The 26,246-nt window shown below is 42.3% G+C and overlaps 1 protein-coding gene and 1 pseudogene across 7 annotated transcripts in view; one reads left to right on the top strand and one right to left on the bottom strand.

Annotated features, from left to right (window-relative positions):
- Positions 1 to 3,056: 3,056 nt before the first annotated feature.
- LOC111145455 lies at positions 3,057 to 3,263 on the bottom strand (annotated as a pseudogene).
- A 2,583-nt stretch (positions 3,264 to 5,846) lies between these two features.
- LOC111145710 (nuclear transcription factor, X-box binding 1) overlaps positions 5,847 to 26,246 on the top strand; it is an 80,882-nt gene continuing 60,482 nt past the window's right edge. For 6 of the 7 annotated variants that reach the window (XM_022500854.1, XM_022500858.1, XM_022500859.1 and 3 more), the window contains exons 1-4: positions 5,925 to 6,041; positions 10,177 to 11,178; positions 23,019 to 23,177; positions 26,082 to 26,159. In XM_022500854.1, the coding sequence (XP_022356562.1) occupies positions 6,017 to 6,041; positions 10,177 to 11,178; positions 23,019 to 23,177; positions 26,082 to 26,159 (1,264 nt within the window). In that variant the 5' untranslated portion in view covers positions 5,925 to 6,016. Of the gene's footprint in view, positions 6,042 to 10,176; positions 11,179 to 23,018; positions 23,178 to 26,081; positions 26,160 to 26,246 lie in introns of all 7 variants that reach the window. The other variant, XR_002640493.1, reaches the window with a different exon arrangement.

The raw sequence follows: 26,246 nt of genomic DNA on the forward strand, positions 1-26,246 counted from the left end.
TCTGGGCATGCTGCCATCGTTTTCTGCAAATGGAGAGCTAAGCACTGATTAAGGCAGTTTTCATCCAGAAACTGAGTTGGGACATAGTCCCTTCTCTTCTATTTTTAGGGAGAGTTTGTGAAGGATTGGTGTTAATTCTTTAAATATATATGTGGAATTCACTGGTGAAGCCACCTGAGCCTGGGCTTTGGGGGAAGCTTTTTTATTACTAATTAAATCTCTTTACTTGCTATAAGTGTATTCAAATTTTTCTGGGTTTGTTTGTTTTTATTTAGTCCACTTTGGTAGTTTGTGTATTTCTAGGAATTTGTCCATGTCATCTAGGTGATTTAATTTGTTAGCGTAAAGTTGTTCATAGGACCCCCTTATAATTCTTATTTTTTTTTAAGATCTTTTATTTATTTGACAGAGAGAGATCACAGTAGGCAGAGAGGGAGAGAGAGAGAGAGAGAGAAGGAGGAGGAAGCAGGCTCCCCGCCTAGCAGAGAGCCCGATGCGGGACTCGATCCCAGGACCCTGAGATCATGACCTGAGCCGAAGGCAGAGGCTTAAGCCACTGAGCCACCCAGGCAGCCCATAATTCTTAATTCTTTAAGGTCAATAATAATGTCCCTTCTTTGATTTCTAATTTTAATAATTTGAGTTTTTCTTTCTTTTTCTTGTCAGTCTAGCTAAAAGTAAGTCAATTTTGTTCTCGTTATTTAGTAAACCACTTTGTTTTGTTGATTATTTTCTATTTTTATTTTATTTCTGTTCTGACCTTTATTGTTTCCATCCTACTTGTTTTGGTTTAGTTTGTTCTTCTTTTTCTACTTTCTTAAGGTAGAAAGTTAAGCTTTTGATATACCGTGTCCCCACACATGCACAACCTCCCCCACTATAGACATCCCTCACCACAGTGGTACGTTTGTTACAATCCATGAGCCTACACTGACACTTTAGTATCACCCAAAGTCCATAGTTTACATAGAGTTTACTTTTGGTGTACATTCTATAGATTTTGACAATGTAACTACCATTGTATCATAAAGAATAGTTTCACTGCCCCAAAAATCCTCTGTGTTCTGCCCATTCATCCTTCCCTTCCCCCTGAATCCTGGAAGCCACTGAGCTTTTTACTATGTCCATGGTTTGCCTTTTCCACAATGTTATATCATTAGAGTCATATATAATATAGCCTTTTCAGATTGGTTTCTTTCACTTAGTAATATGCATTTATATTTCCTCCATGTGTTATTCATGGCTTGACAGCTCATTTCTTCTTAGTAGCGAATAATATTACAGTGTCTGGACTTTATTTATTTTTATTTGTTTTAAAGACTTATTTATTATGGAGGGGTACAGAGGGAGAGGGAGAAAGAATCTTAAGTAGACACCCTGGTGGATGTGGAGTCTGATGATGGGCTCAGTTTCACAACCCTGAGATCATGACCTGAGCTGAAATCAAGAACTGGGTGCTTAAGCACCTGTGCCACTCAGGCACCTCTGGACTTTTCTTTTTTTTTTTAAGGTTTAAATAGACTTTTCTTTTTTGCATTTCCTTTTTTTAAATTAACATATAATGTATTATTTGTTTCAAGGTTGCAGGTCTGTGATTCATCAGTCTTACACAATTCACAGCACTCATCGTAGCACATAACCTCCCCAATGTCCATAGCCCAGCCATCCTATCCCTCCCACCTTCCTCCCCTCCAGCAACCCTCAGTTTGTTTCCTGAGATTTAGCGTCTCACATGGTTTGTCACTCGCTCTGGTTTCATCTTGTTTCATTTTTCCCTCCTTCCCCTATGATCCTCTGTCTTCTCAAATTCCTGATATCAGTGAGGTCATATGATAATTGTCTTTCTCTGATTAACTTATTTTGCTTAGCATAATACCCTCTAGTTCCATCCACATCATTGCAAATTGCAATAGCTGCATAATATTCCATCGTGCGTGTGTGTGTGTGTGTGTGTGTGTGTGTGTGTGTGTGTGTATTTTTTCACATGTTCTTTATCCATTCATCTGTTGATGGACATCCGGGCTCTTTCCATAGTTTGGCTATTGTGGACATTGCTGCTATAAACATTGGGGTGCACGTACCCCTTCAGATCACTGCATTTGTATCTTTAGGTTAAGTACCCAGTAGTGCAATTGCTGGGTCATAGGTAGCTCTATTTTCAACTTTTTGAGGAAATTCCATACTGTTTTCCAGAGTGGCTGCACCAGCTTGCATTCCCACCAACAGTGTAGGAGGGTTCCCCTTTCTCCACATCCTCACCAACACCTTTCATTTCCTGACTTGTTAATTTTAGCCATTCTAACTGGTGTGAGGTGGTATCTCACTGTGGTTTTGATTTGTATTCCTCTGATGCCAAGTGATGTTGAGCAGATGTCTTCTTTGCAGAAATGTCTGTTCATGTCTTCCACCCATTTCTTGATTGGATTATTTGTTCTTTGGGTGTTGAGTTTTATAAGTTCTTTATAGATTTTGGATATTAGCCCTTTATCTGATATGTCACTTGCAAATATCTTCTCCCACTCTGTCAGTTGTCTTTTGGTTTTGTTGACTGTTTCCTTTGCTATGCAAAAGCTTTTTATCTTGATGAAATCCCAATAGTTCATTTTTGCCCTTGCTTCCCTTGGTTTAAATAGACTTTATTGGGGCGCCAGGGTGGCTCAATCATTAAGTGGCTGCCTTCGGCTCAAGTCATGGTCCCAAGGTCCTGGATCAAGCCCCACATTGGGCTCCCTGCTTGGTGGGAAGCCTGCTTCTTCCTCTCCCGCTCCCTGTGTTCCCTCTCTTGCTGTGTCTCTCTCTGTCAAATAAATAAAAATAAAATCTTAAAAAAAAATAGACTTTATTGTTACAAGGAGAGCCCTGACGAGTAGGGCCTTATACACCAATATATGTGGTCTGAGGATGTGACCATGGAGAAATAGAGAGTTCATGATTGCCGAAGAGGTCACTGTAATTGAAAGACATGATCCAGGGATGGCTGGCCAGGAATGCAGTAGACATGATCAGGAGAGGGCAGGGATGGTCAGGTCACAGGGTGAGGGACAGAACACCCCCATTCATTCCCACTTCTTGTAGCACTCCAGATGTGACAGGACCCAACCTGATGGCAGGAGGAAAAAGGAAGCAGGCAGTGATCCCAATGGCGACATCCATGGTCCCGAGCTCCTCCAGCAGTGGCTTGGAATGGATCTGGGCATGCTGTAGGGGAGCCGCTAGGTGAAGCCTGTGAGGTCCCTCAGCAGCTTTGGTGTAGGCACAGACATGGCCACACGGAATGGCTGCAGACAGTGACCAGCAGTAGTAGTCCAAGGTCAGGAAGCCAAAATGGCCACACTGGCCAGAAATTCTGGTGCCAGGGGAGCCCCTGCACTTGTTTTCCAATGCAAGTGTATCATAAGTTTTGGTATATTGTATGAAGTACTGTTTGTCTAGGAAAGACAGGATAAATGTTCGCTTCCAGTTTTTAGATGTTTTAAAAAATAATGAGAAGATTCCCTAGTATTCCAGTTATGAATATTGCCATTGTTCCAAATTTATGCTTGTTGCCTGCTCTGTGAAATGATTAGCACCCTTTTAATTTATCCTTTATCAGCTGGCAGATATGAAGATTTGTCAATAGAGGGCACCAGAGAGATATTACAGGAGGAAAAGCTTTTGTTTCCTGTTTCTAGTGTTTCAGTTAGGCAAGCTTTTGGGCTGTGGGCAGTTTCTCCAGTATTTGGCTCCTGCAACTTACAGGGCTTCTTCAGGACCTGGCCTTTTCAGTTTGTGGTGGCGAACAGCCACAAACTTCTCTTGGCACCCTCTCAGGTGGTTTGCAGTAGAGTGCCTCTTCTGAGACACCTCCCCAAGAATGACTTTCCCCTACAGAAATCTAGATTTCTGGCAGCTTCTGCTACTGCAGCACCACAGCCACTTCCCTGCCATCTAGTGAGCCAGGACAACATGCTCTCTGACAAGGTCTGCACTTCAGCTCTGGGGTGATCTTCATTAGACAGTTTATCTTAACCATAGAGGTAGTGGCTGCTCCTTATATTGCTAATCCTATTTTATTTGAGTTCTTTTTACTTTTTTATTAGTCAATTCCTTATTTTTTTTTAAGATTTTATTTATTTATTTGACAGAGATTACAAGTAGGTGGAGAGGCAGGCAGAGAGAGAGAGGAGGAAGCAGGCTCCCCTCCAAGCAGAGAGCCCGATGTGAGGCTCAATCCCAGGACCCTGGGATCATGACCTGAGCGTAAGGCAGAGGCTTTAACCCACTGAGCCATGCAGGCGCCCCTAGTCAATTCCTTATTACTCCAATTCTCTGTTATAGTTAGTAAGCCTTTAAATAAATAAAATCTTCTCTGTTCAAATGACTGTGTGGTTCCTCTCACCTGATTGGACCCAGACTGATCCATCTGGTAATTTCTTTTTTTTTTTTTTTTAAGATTTTATTTATTTATTTGACAGACAGAGCTCACAAGTAGGCAGAGAGGCAGGCAGAGAGAGAGGAGGAAGCAGGCTCCCCAAGGAGCAGAGAGCCTGATGTGGGGCTTGATCCCAGGACCCTGGGATCATGACCTGAGCTGAAGGCAGAGGCTTAACCCACTGAGCCACCCAGGCACCCCAACATCTGGTAATTTCTAAAGGTGACTGTATGGTTGGTTGGTTGGTTTGGTGAACTGATCTGTCAAAATTAATGATTTATGTTATTTCTTTCACAATGCTAACATAATTTGAAATTATTTAAAACGTATTAATTTGTAAATATTAATTACTTAGTTCTTAATCTCCTCTACTAGACAATCCACTTCACGAGGGTGGGGACCATGTTTGTCTTTTTCACCATTTACTTCCAGCACTTAAAGCAATGCCTAGGAGAGTCTGCATTAAAATACATATGAATAAATGAATCTATTTTGTATTTTGGGGGAAGCCTGGACCAGTGAATTAGGTTACAAATACACATGCTTCACGCTTACATGTTGTGCTCTACTTAGTAATGCAATAACGAACTACATACATTCATTTAAAATTTTGTTACTTTTGAGGAGCCTATCTGCCTTTAGCTCAGGTCTCGATCCCGGAGTCCTGGAATCCAATCCCACATAGGGCTCCCTGGTCAGCAGGAGGCCTACTTCTCCCTCTCCCACTCCCTCTACTTGTGTTCCCTCTCTGGGCATCTCTATGTCAAATAAAATTTTGTTGCTTTTTCTTAAAGATCTTATTTTATTATTTATTTAAGAGAGAGAACATGAGCGGGGTGAGGAGCAGAGGAAGAGGGAGAATCCCCGCTGAGCAGAGAGCGTGAGGCGACACTTAACCAACTTAGCCACCCATACGCCCCTAAAATTTTACTTTATAAATTATTGGTGCCTCCAAAGTTTTCCACTCACGTTCAGTATCCATCTATATTTTATTGTCATCTGCCCGTTCAAGTTCTTTACCATTTCTAATCCATGGTTAATCGGGGTTTTTTGTGGGGTTCTTTTTTTTAGGTTCTTTTGACTTATCGTTTTCTGATTTTTAAGCATTCTTCGTATATTAGCCCTTTATCGGGTTTTTGTTTGTTTTGCGCCTATTTTCACGCAGGTTCCCTTTTGACTACTTAGCGGGGTTTTTTGTTGTTTTCTAACCCCAAAGCCACACTACTCCAGGTAGAAAGTAATGTCTGAGTTAACTACGGAAGGCCAGGTGAAGTTAGTTGGGTGCCAGGACAGAAGCGCACAGTAGCAAAAAAAAGACCGTCAATCTCAAAATGAAAAACAATGACTGCGCAAATTCCTGCCAGCACACAAACGTGATCCTCCCCACCTACAAACAGCCTCTAATCTCCTCCTCCAGGCCAGCGCCTGGCGCTTGTGTCTGACGTCACGGACGCACCTCCCAGTTCACTTGGGCCGCGCAACCTCCGTGGCCATCCACCCCGCGCGCAGATGCGAATATTCTTGCGGCGCCGGAAGTCAAAGACACGTGACCGGGTGACAGCCCTCTCTAGGTTGCAGGGCTCGCTTGAGGAGTTGCGGCACGGGATGGCGGAGGCGCCTCCTGTCTCAGGTACTGTCCCGGCCCGCGCGGGACTGGGCCCCTCTCGGGGGGCGGAAGTTGGGTCAGTGGCGAGTCCTAGGGCTCCGGCCATTCATACCGCGAGAGTGGCGGTCGGGATAGTGGGAACTAGGGCTCGGAATAGTGGCTCGGAAGGGCCAAGCCACGCGCGTCGTGGGTACCGAGACCTCTACCGTCCTCCACTGGGTCGTGAAGCCCCGCAGCTGGGTTTCCAGGGAGAGCGGGTTTGTCCCGGCGCCCAGTGAATCGATGTGGGCGTCCCGCCTTCAGCCCGGCTCTACTGGGGCAGAGGCCGCACTAATCTCCAACAGGCGGGCGTCGGCCGAGTCACCGCCCGTGACGGTGGCGGACTCTCGATGCGTGGCGGGTTGGCGCGTCCTGGGGCAGCAGAACGAAAGCGAGCCGAACACCATTGGTTTCCATTCTCAGACTGCCACGCAGTGTGGCTGAGTCTTAGTTTCCTCATCCGTCGTCTGGGGGTAAATAAGTAAATTCCTCTGAAGGCTCCCGCCCTGTACGGTACCTGTTCCGTAATTGTTAGCTCACTTATCTTGGGGTTGGTTCTGTGTGTAGAACAGCTTCGTTTGGCTGTTCATGTAGCATCCATTTCCATTTCCTTCAAGGTGTACTTTAGGTCTTTGTTCTCCAAACTTTTGGGCAGACACCAAAAAGAAACGTTTTACATCTGATTTAGTGCACATATGTGTATAATATAAAAAAGAACCGAAAGTTTTAGGAGGTAATGCTTTTTCTTACTAACTGCAATACACTATTTTCTGTTTTCTTTGAAGAAATACTTGTCACAACCCACTACATTGATTTCATTTCAGGACCCACTCTTTCTGGAAAAACAGGACAGCAGTTTGCCGCATGTGGTTTGTAAACATTGATTTTAGTCTTAGTTCTGCCACTTACCGGTGTTGGGGCACCAAGAAGAGTATATGTATGTTTGTGTACTGGGTGGCCACTAAAATGTACTTGTTACTTTGGTTCTTGGTCAGAAAAGTTTTATTTGTCAAACCCTAGTCCTGATTTAGGTTTTAAATCTTGTGGGATGGGAACCTTTTAGGTTAGTGTGGTGTTTTGTTATTCTCCCACCCATTTTTCCCCCCAGATCTTCTAAACTGGATCCATTGATCTTCCCATCCTCAGGCTCCCTTCTGGCCCATTTCTACACCCTTCAGTGTTTGAGGCAGGATTGGATGAGGCCAGTTGTGAGGTATAGTTTTGGCCTTCCTTGTTGTGCCCCAGGTTCCAGCTATCCACCCCCACATCTACTATGGCATGTTTCCCTAGTCCAGAGACCTCTCCAGTCCCTCTCCTGTTCCTTAGTTTACTTTCTTTTCTTTTCTTTTTTAAAGATTTTATTTACTTATTTGTCAGAGAGAGAGCCCAAGTGAGAGAGTGAGTGAGCACAAGTGGGGGGAGCAGCAGGCAGAGGGAGAAGCAGCAGGTAGAGGGAGAAGCAGGCTCCTCTCTGAGCAGGGAGCCCCACGCGGGGCTCAATCCCAGGATCCTGGGATCACGACCTGAACCGAAGGTAGACACTTAGCCAACTGAGCCACCCCGGTGTCCCCCTTAGTTTGCTTTTGTCTTGGTTCCTATTCCATGCTCTTATTTCAGCATCATCTTTAGCCCACACCTCCATCTCCACTCAGGGTTTAGTTCTCTTGCCCACTTATTTCCTCAATAACAGGTTCAGGTATATCTTTCTGCCCATGGGCAGATTCTCCAATGCCAGCTTTGTTTCTTGACTTCATAATCTCTTGGATTTCCCCTTATTCTTCTCCTCTCACCTGTTGGACACACTATGCTGCTGTGTTATCTTCGATCTAGGGTACCACTTATATCCTGTTTACTGAGTAACTTCCAGCTACTTAAAATACTGAGGAGAAAAAGAAGGTATCTCACATCTTTGTGTCTCAGGTGCAGATTCCTGATTTTTGTGCTCTTTTTTCCCTTCCTCCTATCTCTCAAGGGTCTTTCTGAAGGCATTACCAACTACCTCATGTCTAATGGAACCATACTGTGTTTGAATAGTGCTGCCCTGTTTAGACTCCCTAGTTGCATCGACTCCTTCTTGCTTAGCATGGAACACGTTCTTCCCATCCTTTACTAGGCTGTTCGGACAACTTAACTGACTTTTCTTCTGCCTCTTTCCAACTTTGTTTCTTCAAGAAGGAGCGGACTATATGACACCCACTTGATCTAATCTACCCATTCCCACCTTTATGTTCTCTCTTATGTTTCTTGCCACCTTCTGAATCTTTATAATCCTCTTTGTTTTGTAAGGCTTTCCACCCAATCCCCAGAATTGCCTGTGTGAATGCTTTCAGGACACATCCTGAATTGAGTGAGAGGTTATCCTATGACCTTTATGATCTCGTTCAGTTCTTCAGTATATGTTTCTATGGTACCCACCTCCCAGCCTCTGACAGTGCTGTGTAAGAGTGTGGTCTCTAGGGCCATGTAGCCTGGGGTGGAATCCTGAGTCTGCTTTGGAACACCTCTGTGGCCTTTGGCAAGTATATTTCTCAGTGTCACCTTTCTTGTCAGGAATGGAAGGATTAAATAGGTTAACAGATGCAAAGTATTTAGAATAGTGCCTGGCACATGTTAATTACCTAGTAAGTGTTGGCATTTATTATTAAACCTGAAACCCACACTCTGCACTGCACCCATCTGAGGTCAGGTCTGTGTGTTTTAGTCTGTAGTCCTAACTGCAAAAATAAAGCACCATTTTAACCACTTTATGTATGTCACTAATTTGCTTTATTCTTCATAGCAACTCTCTGATGTAGGGATTGTTACTTTCTCCATTCCTTATAAGAAAATTTGGGTTAAGTCATTTGCATAAAGACACAAGTGATGGCAGGGTTGTAAACCCATGTCTTCCAAGCCCCACTGAATCGTAACGTAGTTGACCCTTAAACATCGCATGATGATTTATGATTCCCCAGAAACTTAACAAGTAACAGCCTACTATTGACTAGAAACCTTACCAGTAACATAAACAGTCAAGTAACACATATTTTGCATGATATATGTATTATATACTGTACTCTTACAATAAAGTAAGCTAAAGAAAATGTTACCAAGAAAATCATAAGGAAGAGAAAATATGTTTACTGTACTGTAAAAAATTGACATATAAGTGGACTTGTATAGTTCAAAACTTGTGTTGTTCAGAGGTCAACTGTATAATCCATATGTTACACATAATTCTGACTTTTCTACTAACTAGTGTTGTGTCGTTAGGCAAATCATTTACTCTTTGGGCTTCAGGAAAAAAAAATCACATTGGGGGAAGGAAATGAGTGGGTTGAAGAGGCATATACTTAATTTTTGGGACTCGGATTCTGGACTATATTATAAAGGTTATATATGGTAAACCTAAAATATATTCCTGGGTTGGGGGAAGAGATGGGAACTAATATACTCATTATGTTAAGTACTATCTATATGAAATCTTACTTAAACTTCACAATAGCCTTTTGAAATAGTATCATCTTCTGTTCAGGATGAGGAAATGAAGGCTAAAAGCAATCAAGTGATATTCCTAAGCTCCTATGATAAATTGGAGAGCCAGACTTCAAACTGATTTTGGCTGACTCCAAAACCTGTTTACTTGATATTATGCAATGCTACCTTAAGAGTTTTGAAAGACCACATGGAATCTGCTCGTTGATTCTCACCCCCAAATTGTTTGCTGACTTGAAATTTTTTGATAAAGTAACTAGATACATAAATCATGCCTGATCAGGATGCCTGACTGGCTCAGTCCGAACAGCATGCGACTCTGGATCTTGGGGTTGTGATTTCAAGCCCCATATAGGGCATGGAGCTTACATTTAAAATAATAATAATGCTTGGTCACCCAGGTGAGCAGTTTTAGTTAGTAGTTCTTAGCAGTGGCTATTGGTGAGGTTACTGGACATGGAATGGTCAGCGTTCCACAAGCATCTTGAACCCATCATATTCACAGGAAACACAGGCCTCACTAAGAGCCTGTTGTATTTATACAAGTCTTTAGGAAAGTAATGTTTAGATAATGACTTAGAGTCTTCTGGGCTTCATGGGTGATGATTTATTTCTTCACTGACATGTCTATTTTCTAATGTCCTAGGTACTTTTAAATTCAACACGGATGCTGCTGAGTTTATTCCTCAGGAGAGAAAAAATTCTGGTCTAAGTTGTGGGAGTCAAAGGAGACTAGATTCTAATAGGATTGGTAGAAGAAATTATAGTTCACCACCTCCCTGTCACCTTTCCAGGCAAGTCCCTTATGATGACATCTCTGCTGTTCATCAGCATGGTTATCCTTTGGGAAGCAAACCTAAAAGTCAACAGATTTCTTTTCAGTACTCTGCTTCTAACAAATCACTCAAGAACCATGGCCTTCAGAACCAACCTTGGCAGAAATTGAGGAGTGAAAAACAGCATATCAAAGTTAAGAAAGTACAGAATCTCACTGACCAGACCTCAGATGCAGCTGGCTTAGAAAGTGTGGGTAGGTCAGAGAGTGGGACAAACCCCAGAGAACACAGCCCTTCTGAGAATGAGAAGGAAATTGTTGGTGCAGATCCCAGGGGAGCAAAACCCAAAAAAGCAGCCCAATTTGTGTACAGCTATGGTAGAGGACCAAAAGTCAAGGGAAAACTCAAATGTGAGTGGAGTTACAGAATGACTCCAAAATCCGAGGATGCTGGACCTGAAAATACCAAACCTCTGGGGGTTATGCACCCTGACTCTTTGGATACATCCTTTAAAAAAGGAGTATTGGATGGATATGCAGCCAGACGCAACGAGCAGAGAAGATACCCACAGAAAAGGCCTCCCTGGGAAGTGGAAGGGGCCAGGCCACGACCAGGCAGGAATCCACCAAAACAAGAGGGCCAACGACTTACAAATGCCGGACCCAGGAACAACACGGCCCCCATTCCAAAGGATAATCCTAATGAAAGACCAGCAAAATCTGCCTGTGACAATGGGAACTTGGCAGTCGTCAACAAGTCTTCCAGAAGGGTTGACCCAGAAAAATGTGCTGTAAGGAGGCAGGATCCTCAAGTAACATCTTTCCCCCGAGGCAAACAGAACCATGTGCTAAAGAATGTGGAAACTCACACAGGTAAATCTATCTAGAGGGTGGAAATGTTTTGTTTTGTTTTATTTTTAATAGATAATAAATTCACACAGTTGAGGAACCTGAAATCACAGTGAAACAGCTCTTTCTATCCTTGTTCATCATCTGCCTGGGTCCTGCCACCACTTGCTCCCCACCCCAGTAGGTAACCACTTAGTTTCTATATATCATAAGCAAATACAAATAGGGAACTTCTTTTCTTAACAGACAAGAAATTTAGTAAGGGTTTTTTAAAATGCAGATACGGGTCTTACAGATGTTTGGTTATAAGATTTTTTATTTTTAATCATGAAAGCACAAGTAGGGGATGATGACATCTCCACTACCTGTCCTCGTTCCAGCCTGCAAGGAACTTGTCTCTTGTCTGCTTATCTGCAGGAGGTCCTGACCACTCTTGCCATCTTCGGTTTCTTTCTCTTAGTCCATCTGTCACACCAGCATCAGGAGAGGGCAGAGAGAGGTAGAGGGAGAGAATCCCAAGCAGACTCCCAGCTGAACACAGAGCCCAATGCGGGGCTCAATCTCACGACCCCAAGATCATGTCCTGATCCAAAATCAGGAGTCCCGCATTTAACCAACTGAGCAGCCGGACACCCCTCTTTCTTCATTTTTATATCCCTGTTGCTTAACATAGCTCTTAGAACATAATAAGTACTCAGCTCTGGCTGTTGGAAAGTTCTTCCTTACATTGAACTGAAAACTTCTTTCCAGTAAATACTTTCTATGCCCTGGTTAAAGTTCTCCCCTCTGAAGCAACACAGCAACCAGTCTCTCTCCTCACAGTTTCCCTCCCCCTAATTGCACATCAACTTTTTTGCGGTATTTGAAGACACTTCTCATTTTGCCCTAGGTATGTATTTCATCTAGGCTAACCATCTTCATTTCAGTAGCTCTTCCTCATGGACCTTCACCATCTGGTCTCCCTCCAGTTCAATGTACATAGCCCAGCCCAACACATGAAGTTACCTCCTGCCTGGGTCTGTTTTCACACTGGCTTAATAGTTCTAGTTCTCATTTGCTTCATTAGGCACTTCTTCCTCTTGGGATGTCAACTTGTATGTGAACCAAAGTAATGATATACTAGAGTTGTTTTTGAATTCGTAAGGCTGGTTAATAGTTTCCTTTTGCTTTATAACAAATTGCCACAAGTGTAGTGGCTTAAGAGAACACATTTATTGTATCAGTTTCTTTGGGTCAGGAGTCTGGTTAGGGGTTAGCCAAGTTCTCTACTCAGAGCTTCCCAGGACTAGAATTTGGCCAGGGAGGCAGTCTCATCTGAGTCATAGGATTCTCTTCTCCTCTCACTGGTTGTTGGTAAGATATAGTTCCTTATGGGTGTAGAATGAGACCCCCATATTCTTGCTGGCTATTGGCTGGGGGGCGGTCACTGAGCTTTTAGAGGTTACCTGCAATTTCCTACCACATGGCCCTCTACACAACATGGTACTTTTTTTTTTCAAGGTCTGTAAGAACACATGTGTTACAGATTGTTCAAATCTCTCTGACTTCTATCTTTGATCCCTAGACTCTTTTTAAAGGGTTCACCTGATTGGATCAGCCCCATCCATACTCAAGGGGAGGAGATTATTCAGGGCACACACACCTGTATGCAGGCCACATACCTGTATAGAGGCCATCTTAGAGTTCTAAGAAATCTCTCTTGACCTCACATACCCACATATTTTTGAGAATATTTTATTCACATTTATTGAATAAATATTTATGTACAAGCACTGTTCTCAATACTGGGGGTACAGTACTGGTGAAATTCACATTCTGGTAGGGAAGGCAGGCAGAAAGTTCTTAAACCAATATTTAATATGCCAGGTGATGGGTAAGGGCTAAAGAGAATATAAAGCAGGTTAAAAGGACAGTAACAGCAGCATTTGTCTAACTAGGTTCGTCTGTTTGAGGAGACGCTTGAATAGAGACCAGAAGGAAATGCAGCAGCGCACCATGTGGCTCTCTGAAGACTATCCAAGCAGAGGGAGAATCAAGTTTAGATTCGGGTGGGAGGGGAGACATTGTGAGCAACGGAAGAGGCAGGCAGTAGAGGAGGTCAGAGAAGTCACAAGGACTGGATCATGTGAAGCCCTTGGACTTGGTTCTGATTAAGAATATGAGAAACAGCTAGAGGTTTTGGGGAAAAAGGATGACATGATATCACTAGCACTCTAAAACAATCACTTAGCCTGCTGTTTGGAGAATTGGCTCTTAAGTAAGCAAGGGGACAAGTTAGGAAGCTGTTGCAGTAATTCACATAGTTGATGATAGAGACTTGGACTAGGGTAGTAGTGTTGGAAGAGGTAAGAGCGTTACACTTTGGATGTATTTGGAAGATAAAACTGTTGGGATTTGCAAATAGACAAGATGTTGCCTGCAAGAGAATGAGAGGGGTCAAGGACCAAGTCAAGGCTTTTGTGTCTGAGTAATGTAAAATTAGAATTGCTGGGGCGCCTGGCTGGCTCAGTCCGTGGAGCATGTGACTTTGATCTCTGGGTTATAGGTTCGAGCCCCACATTAGCTGTAGAGCTTATTTTAAAAATAAAATCTTTAAAAAAAAAAAAAAAAAAAAACCAGAATTGCCAGATACTGAAGTGGTAAAACTGCTGGGAGAGAAAAGGTGTTGTTTGTTTTGAAAACTCTTTAGTTTGAGATAATTTTAGATTTATAGAAAAGTTACAAAGATAGTACTGGGAATTCCCATATATCCTTCACCCAGCTTTGTCTAATGTTAATATCTTATATAACCAACTCTGGCCTTTGGTCAAAACTAAGAAATTAACACTGGTATAAACTAAACTGTAGACTACATTTGGATTTTGCCATTTTTTTTCCACTACCATCCTTTTTTGTTCCAGCATCCAGTCCAGGATACCATGTTGAAATTAGTCATCCATCATGTCTCCTTGATCTCCTCTCAGTCTTTCTTAGTCTTTTGTTGGAAAGGTTTTCTTAGTCTTCCCTTGTTGGAAAAGATGTTTTTGGGTATGTTTTGTTTTGTCTACTCCTTGTTTAGAAAATTAAGAGGATTAGGGAGTTAAAAATTCAGGCAGAGATCTGGACTGGAGATTTAAATTTGGGAACTCTCAGCACTGAGTCCTCTAACAGACTAGAGGTCACCTAAGGTGTGAGTGTAGTTAGAGAAGAAAGGTTGGAGGGTAGAGCTTTTCTGTACCTCAGTCTTTCAAGGTTAGAAGATAGGGGCCCATCAAAAGAGATGGGGAATGAGTAGGAATTGAACTAGAAAGTGAACCATGTTTTTGTTTGTTTAAAGTATTTATATATTATTTGAGAGAGAAAACATAAACAGGAGGAATGGCAGAGGGAGAGGTAGAGGTAGGTTGTCCTCTGAGCGGGGAGCCCGATACAGGGCTTGACCCCAGGATCCTGTGTTCATGACCGGAGCCGAAGGCGGACACTTAACCGAGCCACCCAGGCATCACGGAAGTGAACCATATTTTGTTTTTTTTTTAAAGGTTTTATTTATTTACTTATTTGACAGACAGAGATCACAAGTAGGCAGAGAGGCAGGCAGAGAGAGAGGGAGAAGCAGGCTCCCCGCTGAGCGGGCCTGATGTGGGGCTCGATCCCAGGACCTGGGATCATGACCTGAGCCGAGGCAGAGGCTTTAACCCACTGAGCCACCCAGGCGCCCCAAAGGCTTTATTTAATTATTTGACAGACAGAGAGAGATCACAAGTAGGCAGAGAGGCAGGCAGAGAGAGAGGGGGAAGCAGGCTGAGCAGAGCAGAGAGCCCGATGTGGGCCTCGATCCCAGGACCCTAAGATCATGACCTGAGCCGAAGGCAGAGGCCTAACCCTCTGAGCCACCCAGGTGCCCAGAAGTTAACCATGTTTTAAACACCAAACTAAAGAAAAGAGCTCAAGGAGAGGGATCAGTTGTGCCAAATGCTGCTGATGCATCCAGCAAGAGGACAACTTCATATTGATTGTTGGATTTGGTGGTGTGAAGGTTATTGGTCTTGAGAAGGGCAGTTTTGGTGGAGTAGTGGAGGTGAAAGCTTGATTAGAATGGAAAGAGAGGGTGACCCCAAATAAAAGTCTCCCTGGCTGCTTGAGAGTGGTCTTTGCTTACTCTTGTTCTATACCGAGAGAAATGAGCACTGCTCCCGTTCTCCCAAGCTCTCTGGATCCCTCTTTCTCTGGTAACAGGATTCCCTATATCCTTAGTCCATTTCTGCTCTGCTCCTGCTTTTAATTAATCTGTGGCCTTCTCTTAAGTTCACCCCTTTCCTTGCAGCCTGTTCAGAGCATGTGCTTTTCCTTTATCCCACTTTCCTTAGTTTCGGGAAGACGGGAAGAGCATGCTCCTCTCCCAGTGTCCTTTCTGAACCATTATATTTCTACCTTGTTTCAGAATCCCTGCTCCTTTGAGCCTACCAATGCATCACTTTTTGGCTACATCACCTCCCACGTCTCTTTATCTTTGTCATGTTTTAGCCTCCAATCTCCCAGCCCTAGTGTCATTTATTAATGCCTCCTGCCTATATCTTTCCTCTTCCACAGTGATCCTCAAAGTATAGTTACAGACCAGCAGCTGAAAAGCACATTCTTGGGTCTCACCTCAGGCTTAACAAATAGAAATTCTGGGAGTAGGGCCCAGTAGTCTTATTTTTTATCAAGCCTCCAAGTGACTCTGATTTGAGAACCACTGATTTACCATAAATCCTGCTATTACTCTGCAAGACTTTAGTGATCATATGGATTATACCATTCTCACATTCTTTGATCTTCTTAACCATAGTGACCTTCACCTTCATTATCCCTCCACACCCACTACTACTTTCTGACCGTAACCTCCTGTCCTCTGACACTCTGAGTCTATTCCACCCACTAACTGTATCATCAGCTGTTTCTCATTCTTTATTCCCTCCTCAGGCTGGGCCTTAATGTAATTTTAAAGTATTATCCTTCTGCCAAGCCATTTGGCAGAACCCCCACCCTGTGTTGATACTGCAGTCTACCTTTTCTGCTCCATCTGACTAACAGAATGCTGTTCCAGGAAATCATATAATAGTACAGATTTGGTGCTGCTGCAGACTCACCCTCTCAGGGAAGTCTTCCTGATCACCCTGTTTAGAACTCGAGTATTTCCCCCACCACCAGCACTCCCTATCCTTTACTGGTTTATTTTTCTCCGTAGCACTTATCACTATTCAATGATGAATTGAAATACATACTATCTATGGTTATGCTTTTTCATGTAATTTCAATAACTTTTTATTATTTATTTATTGTTTCCCTTCCCCTACTGGGTAGTAACTTCCTAAGGGCAGTAGATTTTTGTCTGGTTTGTTTACGGTGTATTCTTAGTGTTTAAACAATGCCTGGCACACAGTAGGTTCTCAGTAAACATTTTTGATTGTGATTCTCCAACTTCAGTTGACTTTGAGTACTGCACATTTCCCCTTATATGGCCTTGGTTAGCTGCCCTTCTCATTTTCATCTAAGACTACTCCAAATCTTTTCCAGTCTTATTCAGACCTTCTTGCCATTCGTCTCCCTCAAACTCAATGGACCTCCTTGCCTCTTCACAGACAAAGGGGAGATCATCAGGCATAATTTTCTCAGCTTTTTGCTCCCTTTAATGCAAACTCGGAGACATCTGTGCCTATCCTCCTTTTCTTTCACCCATTCTGAAATCTCCTTTGTTTTCTTTCAGCAGCCTTTTCACACATACCATTCCAAGTTTTCAGCCTGAAGCTCTCTTCCCAAGTCTGCACACGCTCTGAAAGAAAAAATTTCCCTTGTCATATGTCCCCCTCGCTGTCCCCCCACTCCGCCCCGTGTTTCCTTCCATTCTAGTCTAATCAAGAATCATCACTTTATTTCCTTTTACCTATTTTGGTTCACTTCTCAGTCCTCTGCCATCATCACCCCTTGACTCACAGCTACTGGTAAGTCTTTATTGCCTTTCTATTTGTCACACCCATCAGACAGATGTATTTCAGTCCTTATCCTGGGCTTCCCTTTGAGTTTTAGGCAAAGGAGTCTCTTGAAATGTTACTTCCTTGATATTACACATTTCTGATCCTCCTTGTTCTCCTTGGCTATTCCTGCTTGTGTCTTTCAAGTTTCTCTTCCTCCACCTCTTTTTTTTTTTTTTTTTTAAGATTTTATTTATTTATTGGGATGCAGAGATCACAAGTAGGCAGAGAAAGAGGGGGAAGCAGGCTCCCTGCTGAGCAGAGAGCCCAACGTGGGTCTTGATTCCAGGACTCTGGGATCATGACCCGAGCCGAAGGCAGAGGCTTTAACCCACTGAGCCACCCAGGTGCCCCTCCACCTCTTTCTTTTTTTTTTTCTTTTTCTTTTTTTTTTTTTTTAAGATTTTTATTTATTTAACATGCAGAGAGAGATCACAAGCAGGCAGAGAGGCAGGCAGATAGGGGAAAGCAAACTCCCCGCTGAGCAGGAAGCCCGATGCGGGGCTCGATCCCAGGACCCTGAGACCATGACCTGAGCCGAAGGCAGAGACTTAACCCTCCGAGCCACGCAGGCGCCCCCCCCACCTCTTTCTAAAATGTTGGTGTTTTCTAGGGCTTTATCTTAGCCCTCTGTTCTTCTTACTTGGTTAAGGTCTCATTGGAAGATTACAACTGGTTCCATTTCTTTCAGCCACTGCCTCTGTGCTGTGCTGACTTCTAAACTTTTACCTCCAGTCCCTAAGCTCTGCCACAAGCTTCAGACTCATATAAATAAATGTGGTATCTGACGTATGCTTCATACTCAACAAAACTATCTTTTTTTTTTTTTAAGATTTTGTTTATTTATTTGTCAGAGAGAGAGAGAACAAGCAGGGAGAACAGGCAGGCAGAGGGAGAAGCAGGCTCCCTAGTGAGCAAGGAGCCAGATGCAGGACTTGATCCCAGGACTCCAGAATCGTGACCTGAACAGAAGGCAGATGCTTAACCAACTGAGCCACCCAGGAGTCTCTCAGCATAACCATCTTGAACATGTTTACCATGTTTATATTGTATTAGCTTCTTTTTTTTTTTTTTTTTTTAAGATTTATTTTTTTACTTGGGGTGCCTGGGTGGTTCAGTCCTTAAGCAGTTGCCTTTGGCTCAGGTCATGATCCCAGAGTCCTGGGATCGAGCCCCACATCAGGCTCCCTGCTCCATGGGAAGCCTGCTTCCCTTTCCCACTCCCCCCCACTTGTGTTCCCTCTCTCTCGCTGTGTCTCTCAAATAAATCAATAAAATCTTTAAAAAAAAAAATTATTTATATACTTTAGATAGAGAGCACACGGGCAAGAGGGGCAGAGGGAGAAAAAATCTCAAGCAAATTTCGCACTGAGCATGGAGCCCATGTATTAGCTTTTTAAAAACAGCTGCCTCACGTTAAATGAAGTAACTTAATAAAGTCAGTTTAGTAGGTAACTCACCTTTAGTCCCACCATCCAGATATAACCAGCTTTAACCTTTTGTTCTATTTTCTTATAGAATTTTCCAATGCTCAGTTTTACATTGTTAAAATCATGTAATATAAACAGTGTTCATCTTTTTGCTTATGTTATATATTTTTCTGCTCATTAAGAAATCCTTACACTTTGTTCTAAACATATAATATGCAATAAAAATAGATAAGCATTAATATTTGAACAATCTCCCCTTTTTTTTTTTTTAAAGATTTTATTTATTTAGTTGACAGAGAGGCAGAGCACAAATAGGCAGAGTGGCAGGCAGAGGGAGAAGGAGAAGCAGGCTCCCCGCTAAGCAGGGAGCCTAATGCGGGGCTTGATCCCAGGACCCTGGGATCCTGACACGAGCCGAAGGTAGCCACTCAACCGATTGAGCCACCCAGGCACCCCCCCAGTCTCCCATTTTTTATCTATTTTTTATTTTTGCTGATTTTAAACTAAATTCCAGATATCAGATTAGTTTTAGTGTACATCTGTTTTTTTTTAATGGCTCTTTCTTTTTCTTTTTTTTTTCTTTTTTTTTTTTACTTAATCACAGTGTTCTCTTTGATTCTTCAAAGCAGAATTTCTTTTGGGTTTTTTTTAACAGTTATTTATTGGTACATCTGAGAAGTCTGTAGTCAGTTAACACTTCACTCCGTTCTCTTCTGATTATTTCAGTGGGCACATCACCCTCTTTACTGACATGCTTTCAAAGTAGAAGTATAGAGTAGACATTGTTGTGACTGAGTAATTATGGAGAAACCCTAATCGAAGAGAATTTAAGATTGAAGAAAAGCCAGTGGTCAGGCAAGGGCTGGCAGCCAGCAGACAAGTGTCTTGGGCCTGAAATGTGATAGTTTACCAGGACAGAGCTATTCTGGGACAGTACCATATTTTACATGTGTTACACATGTTTTGATAAAACTGAAGTATTATTGGTGAAAGGATTATATTGTTTCTCTTCCTAGGTCTTCTGGAAACTTTTGCTATATTTTTATTTCTTTTCATTCATTCATTCATACAAGTATCATTGAGTACCCACTATGTCCCAACCAACAGTAGGTAAAAACCTCAGCCATCAAGGAGTGTACATTCTTAAAAAAAAAAAAAAGAGAGAGAGAGAGAGTGTACATTCTATGTATAGAGTTAGGAAATAAGATGAAAAAAGTAAAATATATGCTATAAAAGACAGGATATATAAGTGGTGTGGAGAAAATAAATGATCTATAAGATTCAAGTGGTGTGGAGGAAAATACAGTATGGGAAAGTGATAGGGAATGATGAGGGAGCGGGTTGCAATTTTTTAAAATATGGCCAAGGCCAGTCTTCTCATTGAGAAGATCACATTTTGAGTAAACACCTGAAGATGGTAAGGGACTGAGCTATGCCAATGTCTAGGGAGTAGTATTGGGCAGAGGGAGCAACAAGTTATAAAGACCCTCACACAGAAATCTGCCTGCTAGTCTGGGACCAGGAAGGAGGCCATTGTGTTCTTAGAGTAGTGACTTAGGGAAAGAGAAATAGCAGGTGGGGACCGGAAGTGATAAAAGCCATTGTGAGGACTTTGGCTTTTACAAACGTGTGAAGTCAGAACCATTGGCAAGTTCTGGACTTGAGTGGCATTATCTAATTTGCATTTTAACAGTCTTCCTCTGGCTGCTGTGGTGAGAATAGACTGAAGTAGGGCAAGGGCAGAAGTAGGAAGACTAGTTAGGAGGCCATTTTAATAATCCAGGTGAATAGGTAGTGGCTTGGGCCATAGTAATAGCAGCAGGGGTTGGATTCTGGATGAATTGTGAAGATAGTGCTAGCAGGATTTACTGTCAGATTCAAAATGGGATGTGAGAGAAACAGCCTTTGGAGAGGGCTTAGTAGAGCTTTGTGGGTTATTCAAAGTTGGCAGTTGTTCCCACTTTGCCATATATATGTGCATCCTAGTGGTCAGTTTCACTGTGACTAGATTTAGAAACATCACATCTAAAACAATAATTATTTATAAACAAACCATAAACTTAATGAATAAGAGAAACAATAAAATAAAAAGACAACCTTCAGGGCAAAAATCAAAACAACAGTCAATCATAGGATTCTCATATATGTTCCCAACCTCACTTACTTTTTTGTGTCCTTCACTTCTCAGTTCTGTCCTAGAATAGTCAATAGGCACTTTCTACAAAATTTATTCCAAATGTAATTCTCACAGATTGTTCCTCTGCACAGTCAGGCTCTTGTATGTAGATGACTCACTCATAATCTTACTCTTTAATGAGCTCTCTCTTACTTACCCTTCAGAATCTTTCATATGTAGCATACTAAATGGTAGGAATGTAATTAACTTTGTTATTCAGAGATGTTAACCAATGCAGGGTAGAGTGTCCCTGCTTTTAAGAAAGAATCTAAGTCTGGTTCTTTGGTTTTTTTTATATAATTCAGTTTTTTTCTTTTTTAAAGATTTTATTTATTTATTTGACAGAGATCACAAGTAGGCAGAGAGGCAGGCAGAGAGAGAGGAGGAAGCAGGCTCCCTGCTGAGCAGAGAGCCAGATTCAGGGCTTGATCCTAGGACTCTGAGATCATGAGCTGAGCCAGAGGTTAAAGGCAGAGGCTTTAACCCACAGAGCCACCCAGACGCCCCAATATAATTCAGTTTTTTGATGTGTTTATCATTTACCTGAAGCAAGTAGATTTCTCTTTATCAACCACACAAAATCTTTATTCCAGGCTTTTGTCGGAACAAAAGAGCTATCTCAGAAACTACTGATGCCTGGGGTGCCTGGGTGGCTCAGTTGGTTAAGCGACTGCCTTCAGCTCCCATCATGATCCTGGAGTCTTAGGATCGAGTCCCACATCAGGCTCCCTGCTCAGCAGGAAGCCTGCTCCTCCCCCTCCCTCTGCCACTCCCCCTTCTCATGCCGCTTCTCTCTCTCTGTGTCAAATAAATAAATAGATAGATAGAAACTACTGAAGCCTGAAACTTTCAAGGGAGAGAGCTGATACTCATTTATTTCTTCATCCATTCATTTAATAAATATTTACTGAGCACCTGCTAATGGCTAGGCACTGGAAATACAATAGTGAGCAAGGCAGACAAGGCCCTGACCCTGTCTCACAGACCTTATAGTTCTTGTGTTTTGTATTTCTTTTGCCATTAAATTAGACAAACAGAAAGTAATCTTACGAAAGCTAATACTCTAAAATGATTAAAATGTGAGCTTTGTGACCTTAGGTAAGTGATTGAACTACTTTGAGCCTCAGTTTCTTCATCTATAAAATGGTACCTATATTACAGCCTTGTTACGAAAATTAAATATATGTAAAGTGCATAAGCACAGCACTTGGCATGATGTATTTAAGGTTAGTTTATTCTTAAAACCTATTTGGACCCAATAACAAATAAAATAGTATTATGAAATAAATGCTGTAAGTATAGACTGAAAGAGGCGCCTGGGTCGCTCAGTAAATTAAGCGTCTGCCTTTAGCTCGGGTCATAATTTTGGGGTCCTGGGATTGAGCCCCATGTCAGGCTCCCTGCTCAGAAGAAATTCTCTCTCTCTCTCTTTAACACACACACACACACACACACACACACACATATCTGATAGTACCTAACTCTACTTCGGATCTAAAAAGGCTTTGCTGAGATCGTGTTTGAGGAAAAATCTGGAAGTCAGCGAAGGTATTAAGGAATCCACCTGGGAGGTTTCCTAATGATGCTGATCTCCTTCACCAGATGCTGGGCTTCTGGAACCAGGGTTTGTGTCTCCTTCAGTCTAGTAACCCTACCATGGCATTATGGTAAACACCAAGAACATCTTTTTTGAGTAGATCAACTGAAGACTTCCATGGAAACTACTAGAAGAGATGAGACTTTTTTTTTTTTTTTTTTTTTTTTTTTGAGATGAGACTTTCATGGCAACTACTAGAAAAGAGGTTACTACCCTGGGTGGTTGGAACCTATCAAGGCTTAGGTTTCTTTCGGTTGACCACTGCAGTTTCGTGAGCTTTTTCCCAGCCTGACTTCATGGATCTGGATCAGATTCATAGGAGGTAGGACAAGGTGCTATAGTTGTTGCTTCTGAGGAACAAAAGCAACTTGCTGTGTTATAAGGGGCATTTGGCTATTCTGGGCAATTCCTGGGCAGTTTCCTGGGACTGTTTCCTCAGTTGTGCAAATCCCCACCTGAATGTCCACTTCCTAAGTCTTCTTCCTCAGCATACTCCTGTTCTTCTTCGCCCCAAACACTGAACAGCCACCTTACTCAGAATCAGACATACTTAAAACCTTTGTGTTTGGAGATTTCCCTTAAATGCCTTGCTGATCCTTGGCTGACTAAAGTAAGGAATGTTTTTCTGTGTTTGAATTAATTTGTTTGTTTGTTTGTTTGTTTTTAAACAGGTTCTCTAATTGAACAGCTAACTACAGAAAAATATGAGTGCATGGTGTGCTGTGAATTGGTTCGTGTCACAGCGCCAGTGTGGAGTTGTCAGAGCTGTTATCATGTGTTTCATTTGAACTGCATAAAGAAATGGGCAAGGTCTCCAGCATCTCAAGCAGGTCAGTTGTTTTTCTCTTCTGAATAGTTATTCTCACTCATTTGATATGTTCAGGTTTTAAACTTAGCTTTTTTTTTAAAGATTTTATTTTATTTCTTTTATTTCTTTTTATTTGTCAGAGAGAGAGGACGCATGCACAAGCAGGGGGAGTGGCAGGCAGAGGGAGAAGCAGGCTCCCAGCTGAGCAAAGAGCCCAATGTGGGACTTAATCCGAGGGCTCTGGGATCATGACCTGAGCCAAAGGCAGATGCTTAACCAACTGAGCCACCCAGACATCCCTAAGATTTTATTTTTAAATATACCCAACGTGGGGCTCCAACTTACAACCTTGAGATCAAGTCACGTGTTCCACTGACTGAGCCATCCAGGCACCCCTTAAACTTAGATTTAAAAATAACTAATTCCTTGGGGTGCCTGGGTGGCTCAGTCATTAAGTGTCTGCCTTCAGCTCAGATCATGATCGCAGTGTCCTGGGATCAAGCCCCACATCGGGTTCCCGGCTCAGCAGGAAGCCTGCTTCTCCTTCTCCCACTCCCCCTGCTTGTGTTCCTTCCCTCACTGTGTCTCTCTCTGTCAAATAAATAAATAAAATCTTTAAGAATAATAAAAATAACTAATTCCTCTTGAATATTTTATCTGCTCTGTTTCCTTGAACACATGTTTCAGATGACTAGTATGAAGCTGTAGATATTAAATAAAGAACTAAGGGGCACCTGATTGGCTCGGTTGGTAGAGCATGTAACTCTTCATCTCAGTGGTGTGAGTTCAAGCCCCATGTTGAGCATAGAGCTTAAAAAGTGAAAATAAAATAAAATAAAATTTTTTTAAGGTTTTATTTATTTGCACGAGAAAGAGAACATGGGAAGAGGGAGGGTCAGAGGTAGAAGCAGACTCCCTGCCGAGCAGGGAGCCTGATGTGGGACTCGATCCTAGGACTCCAGGATCATGACCTGAGCCAAAGGCAGTCGCTTAACCAACTGAGCCACCCGGGCACCCCAAAATAAAATTTTTTAAAGAAAGAAATTTATGTATCTATGTATTTATTTATTTAAGATTTTATTTATTTGAGAGAGGGAATGAGAGAGCATGAGAGGGGAGAGGTCGGAGGGAGAAGCAGACTCCCTGCTGAGCAGGGAGTCCAGTGTGGGACTCAGTCCCGAGACTCCAGGATCATGATCCGAGCTGAAGGCAGTTGCCCAACCAACTGAGCCACCCAGGCACCCCTAAAGAAGGAAATTTTGAAAAACAGCTTAACCTAACAATACCAAAGTATATTTGGAATACAAAAAAATCAGTCACATTTATTGAAAATGGTAACTTTTATCCAGGTATCAATTACAGAAAACATTTCCTGTATAGCTTGCTTTCGAAATTTATAGAAAGCAGTGGCTGGGGCGCCTGGTCAACTCATTTGGTTAAACAGGCAACTTGTGATTTCGGCTCAGGTCATGATCTCATGGGTTATGAGATCTGAGCCCTGAAGAGCTGAGCCTCTGTGCTCAGTGTGGAGTCTGGATGAAAGATTATCTCTCTGCCACTTTGGCCCCCTTTGTGTTTCCTCCCGCCTCCTCTGCCCCCAGCCCCTCATGCTCTCTCTCTTTCTCTAAAATAAATAAAATAGGGGCACTTGGGTAGCGCATTCTGTTAAACCTCAGATTTTGGCTGGGGTCATGATCTCAGGATCCTGGAATGTTGCCCTGCCGTAGGCACTCCGCTTAGCCAGGAGTCTGCTTGTTCCTCTCCGACTGCCTCTCTGCTTGCTCCTGCACACACACTCTCTCTCTAGTGAATAATAAAAGCTTTTTAAATAAATAAATAAAATCTTTTAAAATTTCCTTTTAAGAAAAAATAACATTTGTTTTCTGATCTGTGACTCTTCTAATTTAAAACATCTGAGGGCACCTGGCTGGCTCAGTCGGTAGAGCATACAACTCTTGATCTCAGAGTTGTGGGTTTGAGCCCTGTGTTGGGTGTAGAGATGACTTAAAGTCTTAAAAAAAGAAGACATTTGGGTTTTCCTGAATGTACTCAAATTATTTTTTTGGAAGATTTTATTTATTTATTTGACAGAGATCACAAGTAGGCAGAGAGGCAGGCAGAGAGAGAGGAGGAAGCAGGCTGTTCGAGGAGCAGGGAGCCCGATGCGGGGCTCAATCCCAGGACCCTGGGATCATGATCTGAGCCGAAGGCAGAGGCTTTAACCCACTGAGCCATCCAAGCACCCCTTCACTCAAATATTTTATCCTTTTGTTTTTTCAAGCCAAGATTTAGTTCAGTGTTTATCTCAGTAGTAGAACCACATAATAAATTGATAATCATGTGAGGTGATTGAGGTGTTAGCTAAAGTGACTGTGATAATCTTATTATAGTATATAAATGTATCAAGCCAGCATGTTGTACACCTTAGTGTTATATGTCAATTATATCTCAACTGACATTTAAAAAATGGGTACCTGTTTGATTACTATATTTAAAGCCCTTATAAATATAAGCCCAAATGTAATATTTAAGCAGAGCATTCAGTATTGTGAATTTGTTTCTTAATATCCTGATATCCTTGGGGTGCTTGGGTGGCTCAGTGGGTTAAGCCTCTGCCTTCAGCTCAGGTCATGATCTCAGGGTCCTGGGATTGAGCCCTGCATTGAGCTCTCCACTCAGTGGGGAGCCTGCTTCCCTCTCTCTCTCTCTGTGCTTGCTTTCTGCCTACTTGTGATCTCTGTCTGTCAAATAAATAACTAAAATCTTTAAAAAAAAAAAAATCCTGATATCCTTAATATCTGATATTTTTAACATAAAATGACTACTGTTGCTTAAATATTAAGGCTTCTTTTAGGTTTAAATTTTTAAAAATTACATGTGCTTTTGTAAGGAAATTATTGTGGTTTCCTCTTGTCTTTCTTGACAGATGGCCAAAGTGGTTGGAGATGTCCTGCCTGTCAGAATGTTTCTGCACATGTTCCTAATACTTACACTTGTTTCTGTGGTGAGTTTTTTGCTTTCACTTCAGTCTCTTCCACTTCATACATTGTAACTCATTTTCCAGCCCAGAAGAAGTGATATGCCAGGCATG

The sequence above is a fragment of the Enhydra lutris genome, unplaced genomic scaffold (genome assembly GCF_002288905.1).
Source record: "Enhydra lutris kenyoni isolate GAN:26980312 unplaced genomic scaffold, ASM228890v2 scaffoldscaffold13, whole genome shotgun sequence".
Taxonomy (NCBI): Eukaryota; Metazoa; Chordata; class Mammalia; order Carnivora; family Mustelidae; genus Enhydra; species Enhydra lutris.